This window comes from Pteropus medius, unplaced genomic scaffold, assembly GCF_902729225.1.
Source record: "Pteropus medius unplaced genomic scaffold, Ma_sr-lr_union100, whole genome shotgun sequence".
NCBI classification, from domain to species: Eukaryota; Metazoa; Chordata; class Mammalia; order Chiroptera; family Pteropodidae; genus Pteropus; species Pteropus medius.
In genome coordinates this window covers 8687571-8706007 of record NW_024350927.1, presented here as the reverse complement: position 1 = coordinate 8706007, position 18437 = coordinate 8687571, and the positions used below count along the sequence as shown (strand labels likewise).

General features: G+C 52.8%; 2 protein-coding genes and 1 long non-coding RNA gene across 5 annotated transcripts; 1 reads left to right on the top strand and 2 right to left on the bottom strand.

The window, feature by feature from the left end:
• Nucleotides 1-2556: 2556 nt before the first annotated feature.
• RPL22 (ribosomal protein L22) lies at nucleotides 2557-9470 on the bottom strand. 3 transcript variants are annotated; one of them, XM_039842359.1, is made up of 5 exons: nucleotides 9316-9469; nucleotides 7382-7486; nucleotides 5402-5526; nucleotides 3194-3362; nucleotides 2557-2681 (listed from the first exon to the last, which is right to left on the bottom strand). In XM_039842359.1, exons 1-4 carry the CDS (start codon nucleotides 9325-9327, stop codon nucleotides 3218-3220), a joined length of 387 nt encoding a protein of 128 aa, XP_039698293.1. In that variant the 5' UTR covers nucleotides 9328-9469; the 3' UTR covers nucleotides 2557-2681; nucleotides 3194-3217. The 3 variants fall into 3 exon arrangements, with proteins under 3 accessions (XP_039698293.1, XP_039698294.1, XP_039698292.1); XM_039842360.1 differs by lacking the exon at nucleotides 3194-3362 and having other exon boundaries at nucleotides 9316-9470; XM_039842358.1 differs by lacking the exon at nucleotides 2557-2681 and having other exon boundaries at nucleotides 3160-3362.
• A 446-nt stretch (nucleotides 9471-9916) lies between these two features.
• On the bottom strand, nucleotides 9917-14195 carry LOC120585881 (uncharacterized). Its single transcript, XR_005648559.1, has 2 exons — nucleotides 10780-14195; nucleotides 9917-10192 (listed from the first exon to the last, which is right to left on the bottom strand). It is a non-coding gene; the product is annotated as an uncharacterized LOC120585881 (long non-coding RNA).
• A 115-nt stretch (nucleotides 14196-14310) lies between these two features.
• RNF207 (ring finger protein 207) lies at nucleotides 14311-18431 on the top strand. The gene is made up of 7 exons (XM_039842035.1): nucleotides 14311-14738; nucleotides 15431-15679; nucleotides 16824-17019; nucleotides 17105-17230; nucleotides 17663-17709; nucleotides 17974-18046; nucleotides 18136-18431. The coding sequence occupies exons 1-7, from the start codon at nucleotides 14548-14550 to the stop codon at nucleotides 18352-18354; spliced, it is 1101 nt and encodes a 366-aa protein (XP_039697969.1). The 5' UTR covers nucleotides 14311-14547; the 3' UTR covers nucleotides 18355-18431.
• The last annotated feature ends 6 nt before the right edge of the window (nucleotides 18432-18437 follow it).

Below are 18437 nucleotides of genomic sequence, written 5' to 3'. Positions count from 1 at the left end.
GCCCTGAACCCGAGGAAGTACTGTGTAAGCCTTATGTTAAAGCATCCTAGGAGTCAGCGCTGGCAGCAGCTAACCAACCCAGCCGACCAGCACAGCCTTTAAGCTGTTTCGGCTTGGCCTGAAATAGCCTAGAAAAAAGAACGTGGATTCTCAAATCCTCCCAAAGGTGGGAAAGTGTTTGGATTGCAAAACCTTAGGTTTTAGTTTCTGGGGTCGACAGGCTTCATTGACAAGGCAGAGTTCCCCTGCTTCCTCCAGCAGACCAGGCCACTTGCTCTACCTTCCAGAAGGAAGCCACCGCCAAGCCTAGGACCCCAGAGGAGAGTCAGCCACAGGTGACCTGTGACCCCAGCCAGCCCTGTGCTGTCCAAGGTCCCCACGGGGAGGTCTGTCCCCTCAGCACTGCCAAATCTGTAGTTTCGTGTCAGGGCCCCACGGACTAGGTATGTGCCCCCCGCTTCACAGGGAGGGGTCAGCACCCGGCTGTGTCTCCAACACTTGGGGGTGAATCATGAGGACCACGTTGGCAACAAGTGGGCCACCAAAGCCACCTTTCAGGCTCTCTCCTGAAGTTTGATCAGTGACTTGACAGGGGACCATCATGGCCTCACTGGGGTCCTGCTCACCTTCCAAGAAAGTGTCCCCTTAAAATTAAAAGGCTGAGGTCTGAACACCGCAGGACATTCTGTAATTTTGACCAATTTTCTTAAAAATACTTGATTATGATCAAAGCCCTCCCCACCCCGTTTCTGACACAGATGTTTCTGCACACCCCCATGCTAAGCACCGCTGGTGACCAGTTCAGACCTGTGTTATTTCAATGCTTGGCTCTTCCTGGAGAGCTCCTAGGTACCACCACTCAGAAAAGCACCTATACGACTAAGTCACAGGAAGGGGGCCACCGAGGCTTTCGAAAGGAAAACTATTAAACCTGCAGACGAGAGATGGCAGATGTATCGGCAAGTGGAGTCGGCTGAGGATGAGACCAACTTCCCACTTCGCTTCTGATCTTAAATCTCAGCCTGAAACTCCCCATGGCTCAATGTGTTCCTGTGCCCTGAATGTTTCCGATCAGGCAGTTGAGGCATGAGGTATAAAGGAAATTGGTCGAGAATGTGGTTCAGGCACGGCTGGTATAATAACGGGGTAATGCAATTCGGTTGATACTGTGTCTCCCCTCTTAGAAAAAGTTATTTGTTTGCAAAGATCTGAAGAAATTCTACATGGAGAGCTGTTCTGTCACCTGCAAAATCTCGCTGAAGCACAGCTACGGTGGGAAAAATGGGAACTAAGGGTATCGTCTTCTCAAGCTTAATGAAGACCAAGGTCATTGTCAGTACAGCACTTAATCACTGAGGACAAACAACACAACTTTCATTGCTACACAGACTGACATGCCAATCCTTTAAAAAAAAAAAAAAAAAGCCTTGCACAGTAACAGTAGCCATGTGTTAGCCACTTTAATATAAAATGTGATCAAAACTCAATTACAAGAGCTCAAAAAGACATAGAAAAACCAGTAAGTTTCCATTTTATTACAAGTTTTAAAATCTGGGAGTGGTTTAAAGAAACTTAGATGCTAATTCCAACCCAGGGTTAAAACTGTACAACCACACTAGGAATTTAAGAATTATCACAGGGAAACATCAATGCGACAAGCAAGTCAAATTTGCAAACTCAAGACATAAACTTACTCACAAACTTAGTCAGGTAAGGGGCAGTGCCCAAGAGCAAGTGATGCCTCTGTTGAATTGGAAAGAAACCCTGCCTCCTGTGAGGGCAGAGAAACGTGCAAACAATTCTGCTTCGGGAAATTTGCATAGAAATAGAAAATGCTAGAGCCTTTGGCACAAATGAAATTGCAAAGCCTCAACACATTAAATTCAACCCAAGCAGCACCAAATGTTGAGTTGGAGCCAACGCAGGATTCGAACATCTAATTTCCAGCTATGCAACTGGCAGACGCAAGAATCTCAGGTGTGGAAATTAGCTGTAGGCAAGCTCTTTAAAACACGGGTTTTATACACCATCATTATAAAACAATGCAGACACTTCTGCAGAATTGTTTAAAGGATTTTACAAGGGCACCATAAGGCATCAGGGTCTCTTTCCAAAGTCACCTGCAAACATTCTTGATTTTCTGTCAGCGACAATTACATCTTTATAGCCTCTTAGGCCACCCTCCGCAGACCTCTAGCCTCTGCACCCGAGTCGTCGTGTTTTCTGTCCCGATATCATGCAGGAACACCTGCCATTTCGGCCTGCTTAACGTCAGTTTGTGGAATGACTTGATGTTAAATCTAGTCATGGCCTAAGTGGCATGGAAGCGACTAGTTCCTGGGCATCTCAACATTTCTTTCGGCCTGAGCTGTCTGTCTCCCAACCGCTTGGCCTTTGTGTCTTGCCCCCATGAAGACTCAGCTCTGGGCAGCAAAGAATTCCCACCCAGGACACACGCAGGTGCTGACAGCTGGAAACTCTATTGCCCGTCTCTAGCTCCCCCTGCTGGCGGCCAGAGGGACAGTGAGTCGCAAAGACGCGGAGAAACCACCATTATTTACAAATTCATTTTTGGCACTTTATTTAAATTTAAAACCTGGGACTTTTAGTCACTCTCCAAACCCTTTCCTGGGTGGGGGGCAGCAGAATATGCAGCAACGCCAAAGGACCACAGTTTATTTCTAGAGGAAGAAAACAGATCAACATACATAATTATGGGCATCAAGAGTACTGTCATCAAAAAACGAAAAGACAAATGCCCCGGGACCCTGCATCTTTATCAGCGCTGCCACTTTCCCACGAAGGGAACCTCAGAAGGAAGTCGCCGGTCTTGCTCTCACTAGGAGTCCCCACATTTATACTCCTGAATCTGGGAAAAGCACCGTATGAAACTGTCACTTTTTAAAAGTGAAACGGTGACTGACTGCAGCTCACATTTCCACACCCTCATCCACCTGCTCAATGTCAAAGTGTCGTCGGTTCCCTTACAGGAGACTTACTCTTCTAGTTTGGTACGACTACCTCGAGAACTGACGTTTTCAAGCCAGAAAGAAAAGTCTAATTACAGAGAAGTGAGTGGCAGCCCAAGTGAAGCCCTTTTACTACGATTGCCAATTTTCTGTTCAATCCACACTGCAGAGATACAAGGAAAACCACCGATTTGGTTCCCAAGTTTTATTCAAGGGACTCGTACAAATTATTGCAGATAAAGCGAACTTTAATCCTCATCTTCCTCCTCCTCTTCGTCCTGGTTAATCTGGAAGTAACGCAATTCGTAACTCTCTTTGCTGTTAGCAACTACGCGCAACCAATCACGTAGATTATTCTTCTTCAAATACTTTTTGGTGAGATATTTCAAATACCTGCAGAGAGAGAACACTTGAGAACTCCGCTGGACACCCGGCCTGCTTGCGTTCTGAAACTCTGTAACTTTGACGAAAAACCCGTGTTCAAAATGGTTACCATTCAAGGCGTTTTCTCACCTTTCAAAAATGGCAAAGATAAGGCAAACACACCCGGCCAGTGATCTAACAAGAATGAGTAGCCACGTTTCATCTAAACCGGCAATAAAAATGAGGACAGGTAAGAAGATCTAAGAGTCATCTATGAAACAATAGCGAACACCTGAAAGATGGTTTTCAGTGACATTCGGAGAAAGATAGGGCGGTCACTGGACAATCAAGCACACAGCCAAGCACACAGCCACCACTTCGTGGAGAAGCCACTGGGTTCCCGGGGGGCTCCGGTGCCCCCTCCTCGTTGCCTCACCGACTCAGACCTCCTTTAGAGGCTGCTCAGGTTACGGGCACTGCCTCCTAGGGCTGTGTCACACACACTTGCTCCTGCGGTGTGACACGCACTGCCCAACGCTAGGACAGGGTACCACCCCGCCCCTGCTCCAGCTCTGCGATCAGAGCACCTTTCTCCTGGAGTTTATCTACGCCGGCATCTTCCCAGAGCCATCAAGAGAAAAGGGCACAGGGCGCCGAGGAAACCCGCTGCTGGGCCGAGTGGCCTTCCCGAACCTCTGCAACCGGGGCTCTGATACTTACCTCTTCCGACTGAGGGTAAAGGAGCCACATGGGCAGACTAGCATGTGAGGAAAGACCCAAGTGATAAGGGATCAACACAGTCACGCCTCTAAGAAATGAATGATACTGTTCAACGGTGTTACTTACGCCAACAAAGCAATCTTCACAAAGATGTGAAGATCTCTGTTCAATTCTATCCACTTTTCCCTACATAAAAATAAATCAATCTGGTCGTTCCATCTAAAAAAGTATTGTTTTTCTTTCATTTATTATTTCTGTCATATCGTATTTGGGTGAGGTGGATAATTCCAACGTTCAGGGAGTTTGAAACTTTTCGTAATAGAAAGTAGAGGGGAAGCTAGGTGAAAAGCGGAGAAGTTCAGAAACCAGCAAGAGAAGGTTCTAGATTAGGAACACCTTGAATGTTTTATTTTCTTGAAACTCCTACCATCAAGACAGGAAAGTTTTAATGGAAGATGAAGGTTCCTTTCTTCCTCCACTGGGTGAAGAACAGAACATTTGTGCGAACTGAAGTAAACGGCATCAGGGGACACCCTCGCACCAGGCTGGTAAATGCGGAAAGAGGTCGCAGAAGGTTACAGAACCTTCCCCGGGAGCTCCGCGAGGCCCAGCGAGTTGGTCATCTGGTACGCCCTGGGGTCCCTCCCTACAGTCACAGAGATCAAACTGCCTTCTGCACAAATAAAATAACTCAGCCAGGTGGAATGAGACCTTCGCCTAAGCTTTCAAGTCATCTCTTGATTGATCTCATTAAAAATAAAAGCAAAGTCTTAACTATAAGTTTGTCCTGACACACCTTCGTATGTTCCACTACTTGATTCAGTCTGATTAAAAGCCCCAAGAACACCCCAGGCTCTGGGCAAGCTAGGTATAAATGTGCCCAATTCTTTAGTGACTTGGAAAGTGCTTTAAGCTCATCCTCAAAAGAAAAACTGTATAATACGTCACTGCAGGTGAACTGATGTCTCTGCCTCAGGAAAAAAACTGGACCCCCGGGAATTAAATGGAATGGCTTCAGTTTCGACTGAAATTTCCGATTCCTCATAATCAGAGTAACACTTACAGAGAAAAGAAATACAGAGTTAAAAATGAAAGCTCTTCAGTGTGATCTAGAGGCGGAAGCAGCGGTATCTTCATTTTTAAGAATGCAGTCTAAGCAAGTCTGAGCATCTTTACTGCTTGAAATACTTTAGCCTGTGAAAACAAATTTTTTAAAACTACCAGAAGTTGAATACTTTTAACTACCACAACCACATTCGCTCGATCGTTCATTCTCTGCGCCCTGGATGAGGGTGGGAATCTTAGCGCTAGGATGCGGGCGAGGAACACTCAGCACACGTCCCCCATACCTTTTGGAAAAAGGCACCTCGGAAGTTACAGTGATCTTGCTCTTGCTCCTTTCAATGGTGACAACCCCGCCACCGAGATTCCCAGCCTTTCCATTCACTTTGATTCTCTCCTGAAGAAACTGCTCCTGTAAAAATCATCAAATTGACTCATTAGTGAAGTAGCGAGTCCACTCACCTCACCAGAATATTTTTCCTACTCCTTACACTGAACAAATATAGTTTTTCAAATGTTCGATCTTTTAAAAAATGACAGATCTTTAGCTATTGATGTAAGTCTGATGTAAATCTAGGAATAGCAATTAGAAAAAGGCACCATTCAACTCTAAAATCCTAGCACGAACATACTTGACTGCACCACGCAGGTCAAATGTGCCTCTACGTGGAAGGTTTTGACTCGTGGGTCAAAGGTAAGTAGAGTAGACAGGAAACCCTGAGCTAAACAGCCATAAGCTTGGTACAGGTAACCGAGGTTGCAAGCAACTTCTGAAGCTAAGTACAAAGCCCTGTCCTCGGTACCATCAGAGAAAGTCAGTCTTCAACCAAGTAGAAGGAGCAAAAACAGTGACCAAAACAATCATAGATCTGCTCAGGGGCCACGTGCATGGTACAGAAGGGGCCGCAGCCCAGGGGCCCAGAGGAGGACTCTCGGCAAAGCCCTGTGGCAGCCTGGGCTGCTCACTCGCCTCTGTGGACTTCAAGAGTCTTTGTCCAAAAAAAGAAAGACACTTTCTAGTTTTCTTTCTATTGCAAAGATGAGGTCTCTTTCAGCTCCAAAACTCCTACAATCCTCTATTAAAAACCTCCCATGCGCACACAGCATGCTGACTGACGATGAGGAGAAGTCGCCAGGTCCGAACGCTTGGTTTTTGCACCTGAGACTCGTAAGTGACTCAGGTTTTCTATCCTAAGGAAACTTCTAGAAGGAAAGACGACCACATATGCATATGAGCATGGAGGAAGGGAGGAGGGAATGATGGACAGAGCCCCCACAGACACAAACTGGGAGAAGCCACAAAGCTTAGGAGGGAAAGAGGCCACAGAGGAAAAACGAGAAGTCACTGGACAGAGAAGGAACTATGGAGCCAAGAGAGAGACTTCTTACGGGACGGGGACACAAAAGGCGTCTCCACAAGGGCAGAGAACTACAAGAGGTCATCCGAATTCCATTCTGTGTAACCGGGGCCCAAAGGCCAAACTTTTTAACTTTTTTTTTTTTTGAAAATTATTCCTGTTGGACTGTTATCTTGGCAACAGTCGACCTTCTGGAGTCTGAGAACAAATGTAAATTTAGAAGTTTCTGCCCAAGAAGCTCAAATTCCCCAAGTGTGATTATCGAAGAGGAAAATGCCAAATCAAGGTGCAGAGTCAAAATGTGGCAACGAGGCTGACTTCCTAGAGTTGAGTAGAGGAACGTTGGGGAACGGGCCAAATACAGGGGCAAAAAAACTCAGTACAGAGCAAGGTCTGAAAAAAACCAAGCTCCAAAAGTCAGCATGTAGGATTTTTAACACCAACACGGACGCTCTGAGGCTAGTAACACGGAAAGCCTGAGGACATGCTGCCATCTGCCCGGTGCCCCAGATCCCAGCAGTCGGGCCCAGCTCGGGGACAGCCCCTTGCCCGTGAGGATAAGGGCCATCGCTCATGTTTAAGCACAGCGACGTGCACGGGGAAGCTGGACCCGAGGCTGTTTGCCTGTTTCCTGGTAACTTTTAAGTAAGGCTATTTTTGGATGCCGATGGAGGAAAAGCAAGTTTTCCAGCACTGATGTGCTAGGGCCCAACTCGTTTATTCCTCATGACTGTTACACGAGAGAAGGCTGAGGCACAAGCGACTAGAACACACTCCAGAGTTCCCACGCCGAGCCAGAACCGCAGAGCTGCCTACGCGCCGGAAGTAGAAACATGCTCCACTACATTTTCCCAGCGACATCTCCAAAGGTTCATTACCGCCCCGACCGGCATCGCGGGCATAACTTACAAAATTGGCGGCATCCATGATTCCATCTTCTACAGGATGAGTGCAGTCAAGGGTAAACTTCAGAACCTGCTTCTTTTTTTTGCCCCCCTTCGCCACAAGCTTTTTCTAAGAAAGTATACAAACAGAGATGAAGGCACAACCAGTCGCCCTCCCCACCCCGCCCCGAAAAATTAAAAGAACTCAAAACACCAGAGGTGTAAAAGCCCATACAAATGCGAAACCCATGGAGTTGTGCTCCCTTGCAAAGGTGCCAAGAGCCATGCTCCGCCCAAGAATGGAGGTGAGATAATACCTAAGCTTTGGGGCGTGGGGGTCACAGCCTTCTGGAAGGGAATCAGGGGAAATCATTCTGGCACTTTTGAACCATTTACACCGTCTTGCCTCCTCGATCTGTACAGGCATGGAGGTCCGTTAGTTTACGAACCACAGTAAACTTTTCCTTTTGCCATCAAATTTCCAAAAACTAAAGTTTCAAGAAATACTCCTTTTATTCCAGGACTCAGTCACAGGCATACGAATGCCTTGCATACCTAAAACAATTTTAATGTGAAATCAATACTTGTCCTAACTCTCCAGACTAAGGTCCTGATCCAGTCTAGCTATCCTCCCTTAATTCGGTCCCACGTCCCCTCACAAGCACAGTGACCTTAACTGAACATCCATCCCAGCAGCACATTCACCCAGCTGGGACAAGGGTAAGGCCAAAACTTAGGTTTTAACTGCAACACTACCGTCAACAATTTCTGGCCTTTTTGACTAATTTAGTCTATGAATTGGCACTTTCAAACCATCAGTTGCCATACATCCTACAAGGGTCTAGCTCCTTTACTCTCACAAAGCTTAATCTTCTCCCTCTACAAACTCTAACACCATTACAAAAGCATCTGTACAACCTACTTAACTGCACTTCTGCTCTAAAAAGCTTTTGCAGGAGCTAAAAAGACCTTTCCGACAACACATCTTACCGCCCCCTTCATGTTTAAAAGAACTTCATCTAAAACATATTAACTCGGTCGACTTTTCAAACACTTCGCTACTGCAAAAATCATTGATTTTTTTTTCGTTTCATCTCTTCATAGTTACAAGCAGAAGGGCAGCTTTAAGATCTAGCACCGGAAATATACAATCGGCAAGTAAAAGACCTGCCCACAACGGGCTCCATACCTCCCATCATGGTTTTAAACCAAAATGATACAAATGCACAGAAGCTTTAAGAGCCCACCCAAGGAGAAAGAGTAGGGGAACCGAAAACGTTAACACGAGTGTCCCAACAAAAGGGGAGGGTAGGAAACTCAGTTTTCCCTAGTAACGTGGGATGCTGGCGGACTGACACGAGGACGCCGCACGGCCGAGTCCCAGCCCGGCTGAGACGAGAACCCAACACCAAAAAGGTGCTGTACGGCGGCGCCCTGAGGGGCTGACTTTCTACAGAGACGCTACAGGGGTCCTCACACTCTGGCCTCTCCCTGAAATCAAACATGCCAGGCCACCTTCCACTCGTCCCCGAGTCCCGGCCATAGGCTTCCCGGATGCTCAGGTCCCAAGGATGGCAGGTTCCCTTCTCCTTCCCCGCCCTCCGCCCAGGTAACCAGGCCCGGACCCTGGCTGCCTCACGCCGGCCGGGCTCCAAGGACCGCTGACCTGCCCAGGCCGCAGCCTCGGCACTGCAGCTCCCTGCTGGCCGCAGGCAGAGGCCCGATCCCGATCTGCGGCCTCCGGGAGCTGCGGCTCTCCCTCTCGGGCCCCAGGCCGCGGCCTCCTCCGCCCACAACGTGCTGAGCCCGGCGGCGGCCCTGGCCCGATCCGGCCAGCCTGCCAGCCCAGCCCCGGGCGGACGCTGCAGAGCGCCGTCCCGCGCGGGCCCGGCAGGAGCCGGGCCGGCGAGGCCCACGTGCCCGTCCCGGAGCCGAGGCCTCACGCGGAGCCATACTAACCACAGGCGCCATGGCGGCAGCGGAGGCAGAAAGGGAGTTGAGCGAACTGCGCAGACGCAAAGAGGCCGCAGCGCACAGAGCTCACAGGGCTCAGGCCGAGCCAATCGCTCGACCACGCCCCTCGGGCGCCTCCGTCTCGCCCGGGGCTGCACGATCGGGGAGCGATTGCTTTTCCCTGCTTGCAAGACCTGTGCTCTCGCAGGCCTGGGGCGGAAGAGGCAGGAAAGAGGCGGGTGGCCTGTCTCACCGAGAAGGATCGGGGTAGGGGAGCCAGAGCGGATTTGCTCAAAGAGAAATAAAGAGTTTCGCTCTACTTTTGAAAGGCTTGGAAAGAAAAAGAGGGAAATTCACTAAACTTTAAGTTGCCAGCTAATCGGATGAGAGTCAAACCCACGAACTTGGGGGAGGTGAGGCCTTCTGGCCCTGGGATGGCAATGCCGGAGAGTACTTTGGCTTCTTCCTACCGAATAGTCTGGAAGCTGGTGCCCAGGGGCTGTGTCTCGCAGCCGTTGCCCTTGCCGCAGTGAGGTACACTCTCCAATTTGACCCCTTCGCACAATCTCAAGTTCAAGCCGCCCACCCACCGATCACCATTTCCTGCCTTTCCAGCTCACGCCTTCTGGTTTCCCAGTTCTGCCCGTGCTTCTCAAACTGGCTGGTAGACAGGAGTCTCCTGGGGATCCTATTAAAATGCAGATGTCTAATCACTGGGCCTCGGTGGCTTGAGACCGTGGATATCTGACAAGCTCCCAGGAGATGCTGCAGCTGGTCCATGGACCACAGCTGAGTGGCAAGGGTCTTCTTCCCCAGGCCTAACACTCCATTGACTGTGGCCGGAAAAAAAATTCAGAGATGTTCCAAATTAAATTCACAGCGGCTGGAAAGAGAAAGAAGACTTACCCTGCTAATGCCTGCGGACCAGTTATGACAAGACTGCTCCCCTTCCCCTCTAGCGCTTGGAATTTAGGATTAATTTCCAGGGGGCTATTTCTCTGGTCTAGAACCCCAGGAGCCCCTGCTTCTTATTCACACATGAACTTTCCCATCTGCTGCGCATCGCTAACCCACAGGAGCAAACGTTTCTTCCTTTCCCGCCCTGCAGAACTAGCCCCGCTTCAGCTTCTCCCACCCCCTGTGTCTATAGCTAATGTAAATCCTTTCAGAAGGGCTTACATCTTCCTCCTCGCTACCTGATGTATAAAAATGCTTGCAGAACTCCCAGAGCTGGTGGTTTAGCCTCCATGCCCCAAGAGGCATCTTCTTCATTTCTAGCAATAGCCTAATAAACCTTTTGTTTTAAAAAGATCTTCAGCCGTGAAAGGTCAAAGTTTTTGTTTAATACCTGGAATGTTTTTCATCCACCGTCACCCTCCCATCCTTACCAATTACATGCCAGGGTCCTGCATTATAATCACTCAGTTGCTTAGACCCTGCACTCCCTTTACCTGGCTGCCATGTACTCACCTAGCCAAGGACCAATCCGGGCTTACCACGGTCGGAAGAAACACACCACGCTGACAGGTCTAGTTTTAAACTCAGGCTTCCTGTGCCAGTTATAGTCCACCCTGCAATTCTTGGGTGTAAACCACGTTTCTGCTTTGCCAGCTGCTGGGTTTCAGGTTCTTCCTATGGCGGGGGGCAGCGGCGGGGCGGGGGGAGGCGGGCTACACAAGAGACTACAGGCTGAAGGAGAAAGAAGAGACTTCTTCCTATTTGGTTCCTGCTTGTTTCTGTTGGTGTCACTCACTCTTGCTTCTTCATCTGGGTAGTGGCAGTTGGAACGTTCCAGAAGCAGCAGTTGAATCCAGTTTGCTGTTATTCCAATATTGGTAGAACCAGTCTCCTGTTCTTTCCCACGGAGACCCCAGTAGAGCAGCCCCTCCTTGAGGGCACCCCCTCTTCACGCTGCTACATCTTAATAACACTACTCCAGGGGTGGTCGCCACTTCCGAAGTTTCTGTTTGTATTTTGCCCCTTCAGTGACCTAGTTTACAAGTCTTTATTCCTAGCTGATGATCCTTTACGTTAAATTCTATGTGCAAACTAGTATGTGTTCTCCTGATACAACTCTAACCCTGAATAAGCCCTTGGGATGCCTACCAACCCTAAAATCCTCTCCTGAGTGAGTTTTACCCTTCTGGTCCAAGTGCCAGGCCCTCCCGGGGAACCACCCTCTCAGCTGATGACTTCCGTTGCTCTCTTTGAAAATAGAAAAGCGGTCCGAAGAGAATTTACAGACACCCTGCCTCCACATCCAACCATCCAGCATCTATACCCCCGACTCTGCCCTTCCTCCTGTTACTGTGGAAGAGTGTCCTTGACTCCATCTGAGGCGCCCGTGGACACTCAGGCATTAATCTCATACACTTCCGCCTACTTGGAACACTCCAACAGCTCTCGCCCCGCCCCCCCATGAAATCCTCAATGTACCTTATTTTCTGGACCATTCTTTCACAGCTCCCATCTTAAGCCCCAACGTTTCCCTTCAGTTACTACCTCTTTGGTCTCCATCTTTTGCCAACTGCATGTTTGTGTCCCCCCTGCAATGTGATGGCGTTAGGAGGTGGGGCCTCTAGGAGGTGATGAGGTTTAGATGACGTCACAGGGGTTGCGCCCATGATGGGACTGGTGCCCTTACGAAATGAGGAGACACAAGATCTCTTTCTACCATGTGAGGAGAGTCAGCTTGCCAGCTACAAGCCAAGAAGAAAGTCCTCACCAGAAACCAAATCTGCTGGCACCTTGATCTTGGACTGCCCGGACTCCAGAACTGTGAGAAATACACAAGTGTTGTTTAAGTCACCCAGTCTGTGATGTTTTCGTTATAGCAGCCTGAACAAAGACAATCTCTCTACACCAGTTTTCTTAGAAGAATTGCCTCTGGGAGCTTTCCGCAATTTCTGTCCTCCCACCTTCTGTGGAAGCCACTCTGGTCAGGTGTTTGCCCAACAGACAGTTCTCTGCAGAGTCAAGGTCACTGGCCCCTGCTAAGCACCAAGGGCAGGTCTCCGTCCTCCTCTTCCTGCTTCCCTTAGCAGAATCTGACACCGTAGGTCCCTCCATCCTCCTTGCTGAGGCAGGGCCTTCTCCCTCCTGTTGCTGCCCCCTCCTTCCTGAACTTGAAGGGCTGCAGGGCGAAGAGCTCCTCTCATCTCTATCTAAACTTGACCTTTGGCAATGACCCAGGGCGTGCCTTTAAATATGACCCCATGCCTCGACCCCAGCCTGCGCTCCTGACTCACACAGCCAATGGCCTCCTGACATCTCTAGAGTGTCAAGAAGGCCACTGTCGCCTTCCTCACACCCCTCGCCCTCACTTTCAGCCCCACCCATCCCCGGTCCCTTCATCTTCACTCGCACTGGTCTTCTTTTCTTTCCTCTAAATTTATTCCGGCTTCAGGGATCTTGTACTTGCTGTTCCCTCTGCTTTGAACCCTTCCTGGTTGTTCTTGTGTCTGACTTCTCATCCTGCAGGGGCTCGGCTTCGGCGCCCCTCTCTGCCCACGGTTATTCACCGTGCTCCCAGCTCCACCTTCCTAGCTGCCCTCCCTCACATCATCCTGATCATTTCCTTTGGGGCATTTAACACAGTCTGCATCATTGTCCTTGTGTACTTGGTTGACCTTGACTGACGTGTTCCCTTCTATGTGTATGGCCTACGGCAGATGCTCAATAAATACTACTCGAATAGATGAAGACAGGAATGGATGGATTAAATAAGCTTGAGTATCAGGAACCGTACACCCACCTCCTATTGCCCCTCCAGAGGGAACTAATGTGTCTGTCATTCACGTATCAAGCACCCGTCCAGTTTTGTATAGCAGCTCAACCACTGACCAGGGTCACATTTTCTACCTCCTAAGGTTGTTGTCAGGACCAGATGAGTTAATACAAGTAGAAGAACTTGGAATAGTACTTTTGGCCCATAGACATTAGCCATTGTTATTATTACCATGACCTGAAGCACAAATGGAACCAAGGTTAGGAAGGACCCTTAAAAGAACAGGTAGTTTCTGCCTAGAATTCACTTCCTTTCTTCCCCCTGGAGAACTCCTACACATCCTTCAAAACCCAGCTCGAATATTATCTCCTAGTTTTTTCTAACTGATTAGTTAAGACTTTGAGCACCTTCTGTGGGACTGGCTCTGCCCTTGACTCTTTGACTTCAAGAGAGGCAGGGATAGGGGCTGTTTTCCCAGAGTTCAGGATAAGGTGTGCAAAGAAGGCAGATAATGACCTATGGACGAAGGGCACTAGCGAAAATCGCGCTGGGATAAAGGAGCACTAGCCAAGCCTCGAAGGGCAGAAGAGGCCCTTCTGGATAGGCTCAGAGCCTCTTCCTCAGCCCTCCTACCCGAACCCCCTCCTGGGAACGCACCTGATGGTGAGGGTGGGGCCTACTTATATGGAAGCCTAGTTTGCTCATTTCACTTCAGAAAGTCTCACCCCATCATTGGCAAGCTCCGGAGGTCAATTACTTAGCCAAGAGCCCCAACCAGCCAAAGGGAGCCTAGAGATCCCAAGCACTCGCATGCCCTCTCCCCAGCATCGGGATGTCTGTGGAGGGGCGTCCGCTGCTCTCTGTCACCTCCAATTGGCCGTGGAGGAAATGAGGCCACGCGGACCCACTCCTGTCCCTGCTCAGGTTCGGTGGGTGCGGCCCCTGAGCTCCTGCGGCTGCGCACTCGGGGCTCTGTAACCCGCGGCGGGGTCCAGTCCCAGCCTTGGACCCTCACCCGGCGCCATCCTTTGCAGCCGCCGCATTCCTGCCTCTCCTCCTCCCGGACTGGGCATGGAGTGGCCGTGGCGGTGGCCTTGACCGGAACAAGGGAGCAGAGCGGTAGTCCCGGCCCTCGCCGTGAGGCGGCGGACAATCTGGAGCTGGTGGACAAGAGCACCTCTCCTGAGCAACCCGGCGGCCCAGCGCGGAAGGAGTGTCGCTTGCGGATCACCCAGAGGACACCGAGAGGGGAATTCCTGGGGTGGGAGTGAGGGTTGGTGGGAGAGGTGGAGGAAGGGGTTGGCTGGCCACCGAGAAGGAAGCTTTGTCGGGTCCAGCGGCCTTACCTTTTAGGGCCACCGCGCGGGTGCGGGAGAGGTGGGGATAGAGCCCCGGGCCGGCCCCTCCGCACGCCTCCCCGGCCCGGCGCTCCGAAACCCGCCCGGGTATCTTGCTGCTCCCAGCTCTGCGACCGCTGGGCGCCTTGCCGCCGTCCTGCGCTGTCCTCGCAGATGTCGGGAGCTATCTTCGCGCCCCTGGAGGGCCCAGACGCCGTGGACGCCGCGAGCGGCCACCCACTCGTGTGCCCGCTGTGCCACGCCCAGTACGAACGCCCTTGCCTGCTCGACTGCTTCCACCACTTCTGCGCCGGCTGCCTGCGCGGCCGCGCCGCGGATGGCCGTCTAGCCTGCCCGCTGTGCCAGTGAGTGCCTGGAAGCCCCCACGGTCCCCCTCCCTGGGACGGGAGCCTGGCTCTGCCTGGGCAGGAACCCAGGTGCAGGGAGGGCAAGGCTCTGACTCCCAGCGCGGACTGGGAGAGGCCCCACCCAGCCGGAACCTCTCCGCTGGAGAATGCGCGCGCTCCCGCCCATTTTCCAGGTCAGGTTAACTGAGGCCTGGGATTACTGGCCCAAGGCCTCCCACAGAAAGTTAGGGACAGGGGCGGGGCTAGGGCACTGTCATGTCGGGACTTAGTGCTAATGGAGTACCTGACCTCAGCTCAGCGTCAGGATACTCTTGGTAACTCACTTGGTTGGTCCCTGAAGTCTTAGGTCAACATTAGCAGATGATGTAGGATCAAGTTGTGGGGGGGAGGGTGGGGAGGCATGGCTGTAATTGTGCCCAGTGCAATGAGAAGGGCTTGAGGAAAGGCTTCTGCCTTATCACCCCAGGTCGCCAACCCCATGACCTCCCAGGATTCACCCAGGAGTGGACTGGGGGAGGGACAGGGTGAGAGTGAGCACTGGCTGAGATATTTATAGCAGATGCCAGTACCTAAGCACTCCATCCCCCACCCACCCTATATTTAGCCCCAGCCTGGAATGTGGGGGGGCGGGAGCAGACAGGGAGCCCCGGAGAAGGGGCATCTGGATCTTGGCTGCAGCTTCTCCACAGACACCAGACGGTGGTGAAGGGCCCCAGCGGGCTCCCGCCAGTGGACCGGCTGCTGCAGTTCCTCGTGGACAGCTCCGGGGACGGCCTGGAGGTGGCGTGCTGTGCCAACTGTGACCTGGAGTGCAGCAAGCAGGCAGGGGCGCCCGGGGGGAGGCAAGGGTGCCAGGTCCCAGGGTCTAGGTGCTGGCAGAGTGTACCCAACATATCCTCAGAAGATTATCCATTAGTGGATCCTCCAACACCTCCCTAGCGCACCTGGATCCCAAAGGTGGCCATTTTACAGGTAGGGAGACTGAGTTCCGGAACGACTGACTTGAGCGAATAGCCAGGTAGTGACAGAGGTTAAGGCCATTCGATTTGGGGAGAGCTCACTGGTCCCCAACTCAGAGTGGGCCTGCCCCTGAGGGTACGTGGTAGCTGTGAGCTACTACCTATAGCCCTAGGGAAAGTGAGGACAGCGTGCTGTCGGGAGGGATGACCCTGCCCGCTGAGTCTAGGAAGGACTAAGGAGCAGAGGCCAGGCTTCGGGCTGGGCTGCAAAGGGCACTCGGGACTCTGGCCTGTGGAGGTCGCATAGGAATTCCCAGTCCTGGGAGGATGGCCTTGCAGGAGCAGAAGCTTGGAGGTGCTGATCAAGAGCTAGGACATGTGTGACACAGCAGCACAGAGGTGCCCATCTGGAGGTAGGGGGAGCAGGGGAGGAAATGGCCTTGAATGTCAGAGTAAAGGACTCGAGGTCTGTGCTTTCACAGCCATTGCTGGGATCAATGCCGTGGCTGCAGCCCATGCCCTGCGCTCTCAGCCCCGAGTCTGTCCCCGGGAAGGAAACCCCCAGGCCCCACTCCTTTTTCCCCTCTCAGCCAAATTTAGCCTCCACGTGGCCAGGGTGGGCACTGCCGTTTGGCTACTGTTGAGGGTGCGGAGGGTGGCTTGAGAGGTCACACACACACACACTCCACACACACTTATATTCCAGTAAATGTAAATGCAGTTTCTGCCATCCAACCCCATGCTTCCGCTGGCTCCGTTCTCACAGCATTGCCCCACACCTGCTCTCTCGGCATTCGTTCTTCTTCAGTTGGGCGAGGCCTGGGATTGTTAGCGGAGGCCATCGAGTCACATCCCGCCCAGGCGGTGACCCGGAATAGCTCGGGTGACACCGACACCGAGATCGGCCGCGGCGCCAGGCGTGGGATTGATTGAATTGGCCCAGACCCGGAGACAAAATTACTGCAACACGTATGGTAGCTGCTCGCGCCGCTGCAAGGAATGAGATTCATCAAGGACGCTGGAAGCCACTAAATCGGCGGGTTCTGGCCATGAGCCGACGGTTCGCAGCGCAGTGAGCGGCAGGCGCACCGGCCGGGTAGTGGGGATGGGGACATCGCCCCAGCCCGGCCATTTCTGCAGCTCTGCACGAGGCCTACATCATACTCTCCACTGACAAGAAGTCGTTGCATCCGGCAGGTGGCAAGGAGCTGGGGCCAGAGGGCGGCATGATGGGTCACACCTGGCTCTCTGGAGGGGTCAACACTATGCGACCTCCTCAGCCGGTTTATGTAGGCCAGCGGCTGGAGCAGGCGGTGCTGGTGAGCGCGGGGTGCCCTGCACGCCCCGGCAGGGGCAGGGTTGGGGATGCGCGCGCCCAGGAGGCTGACACCGCCTCTTCCCCAGGCTGTGAAGGCCCTGCAGACCGCCACACGGGAGGCCATCACGCTGCTGCAGGCCATGGTGGAGGAGGTGCGCCGCAGCGCTGCGGAGGAGGAGGCGGCCATCCATGCCCTGTTCAGCAGCATGCAGGTGCGTGGTGGGCGAACAGGACGGCCATAGGCTGAGCATCCTTATCAGCCGTGACTCGCTGCCTGCGACATGGGGCAGGCCCTCTCAGGGCCCGCCTGCAGTTTCCAGCACAGCGGGGCCGCAGGCATTGAACTGCTTTCCAGGAATTAATCACAGTTGCCAGGAGAGTTCCAGAAGGGAAGCCAGGGCCTACCCTAGCTTGTGCTGGTGGTGGGGTTGGTCAGGGAGGACTTCCCCCAGGAGGTGGCGTTTAAGGTGAGGACACTGGGACTCTCAGGCAGCGGGATGCGGGAAGGCCGGCCTCAGGCTCAGGCAGCCGGGCCAGCAGGTTGGGCAGATAGCCAGTGTGTGGCTGAGGCCCAGGGGAGCGGCAGAGCACTGGGAGGTGGCGGGGCTGGGCATGCCCAGTCAGTAGCAGACTGTCCCTCCCAGGACAGGCTGGCAGAGAGGAAAGCCGTGTTGCTGCGGGCCGTGCAGAGGTGAGCGGGCTCTCCATCCCTGCCCCCTGGCCTCCTTCCACACACCTGGCTCACGGCCTGGGACTGGACAGGCCCCACCCCACCCTGGGGAGCAAAACATCCCGGTGTCCGCCGGGTGAGGAAGGCAAGGAGGTTCAGGGCACAGGGAGGGTGGCAGGGAAGGGCACACAAAGCTGGCGGGGCGACGGCATTGCCCCATCCTGAGGTCCCTGGGGCGGTGAGCCGCCCTCCCCTTGGAAATGAGGCTGCCTGCCCCTCCCCCAGCCAGTATGAGGAGAAGGACAAGGCCTTCAAGGAGCAGCTCTCCCAACTGGCCGCTCTGCTGCCCACCCTGCAGGTAAGGGGAGCTGGGGCTGCGGTGCTGGGCACCCTGGCCCAGAGGGCCCCCTGCCCCCAGCCAGGTGCTGAGCGGTGGCCTTCCCACAGGTTCACCTCGTCATCTGCTCCTCCTTCCTCAGCTTGGCCAACAAGGCGGAGTTCCTGGATCTGGGCTATGTGAGTCCCCCAGCTCCTGCGGGGCCTTCCCCCCAACATGCCAACTGGCACAACCCAGACTGCCAACTGGTGGCTGAACCAGGGGTCTCTGGGCTTACCTTCTTCCCCTCCTCCACACCATCATCTACAAGCCATTTAGGGGCCAGCTGAGTCCCTTTTAAGAGGACACTGAAGCCTGGAAGGGTGCATAAGCCTCTTCTCCCCCAAAGTGCAGTGTCTGCTGGAATCCAGCC

Bases quoted from the DNA above. Each gene is read 5' to 3' on its own strand.
- RPL22 (XM_039842359.1), bottom strand. The intron at 5,527-7,381 runs GTAAGTTATGCC...TGATTTTTACAG, and splicing joins TCATGGATGCCGCCAATTTT to GAGCAGTTTCTTCAGGAGAG. The intron at 3,363-5,401 runs GTATGGGGGACG...CTCTCTCTGCAG, and splicing joins GAGGTGCCTTTTTCCAAAAG to GTATTTGAAATATCTCACCA.
- RNF207 (XM_039842035.1), top strand. From the start codon at position 14,548: ATGTCGGGAGCTATCTTCGCGCCCCTGGAGGGCCCAGACGCCGTGGAC. The intron at 14,739-15,430 runs GTGAGTGCCTGG...GCTTCTCCACAG, and splicing joins CTAGCCTGCCCGCTGTGCCA to ACACCAGACGGTGGTGAAGG. The intron at 15,680-16,823 runs GCGCACCTGGAT...ACATCGCCCCAG, and splicing joins GATCCTCCAACACCTCCCTA to CCCGGCCATTTCTGCAGCTC.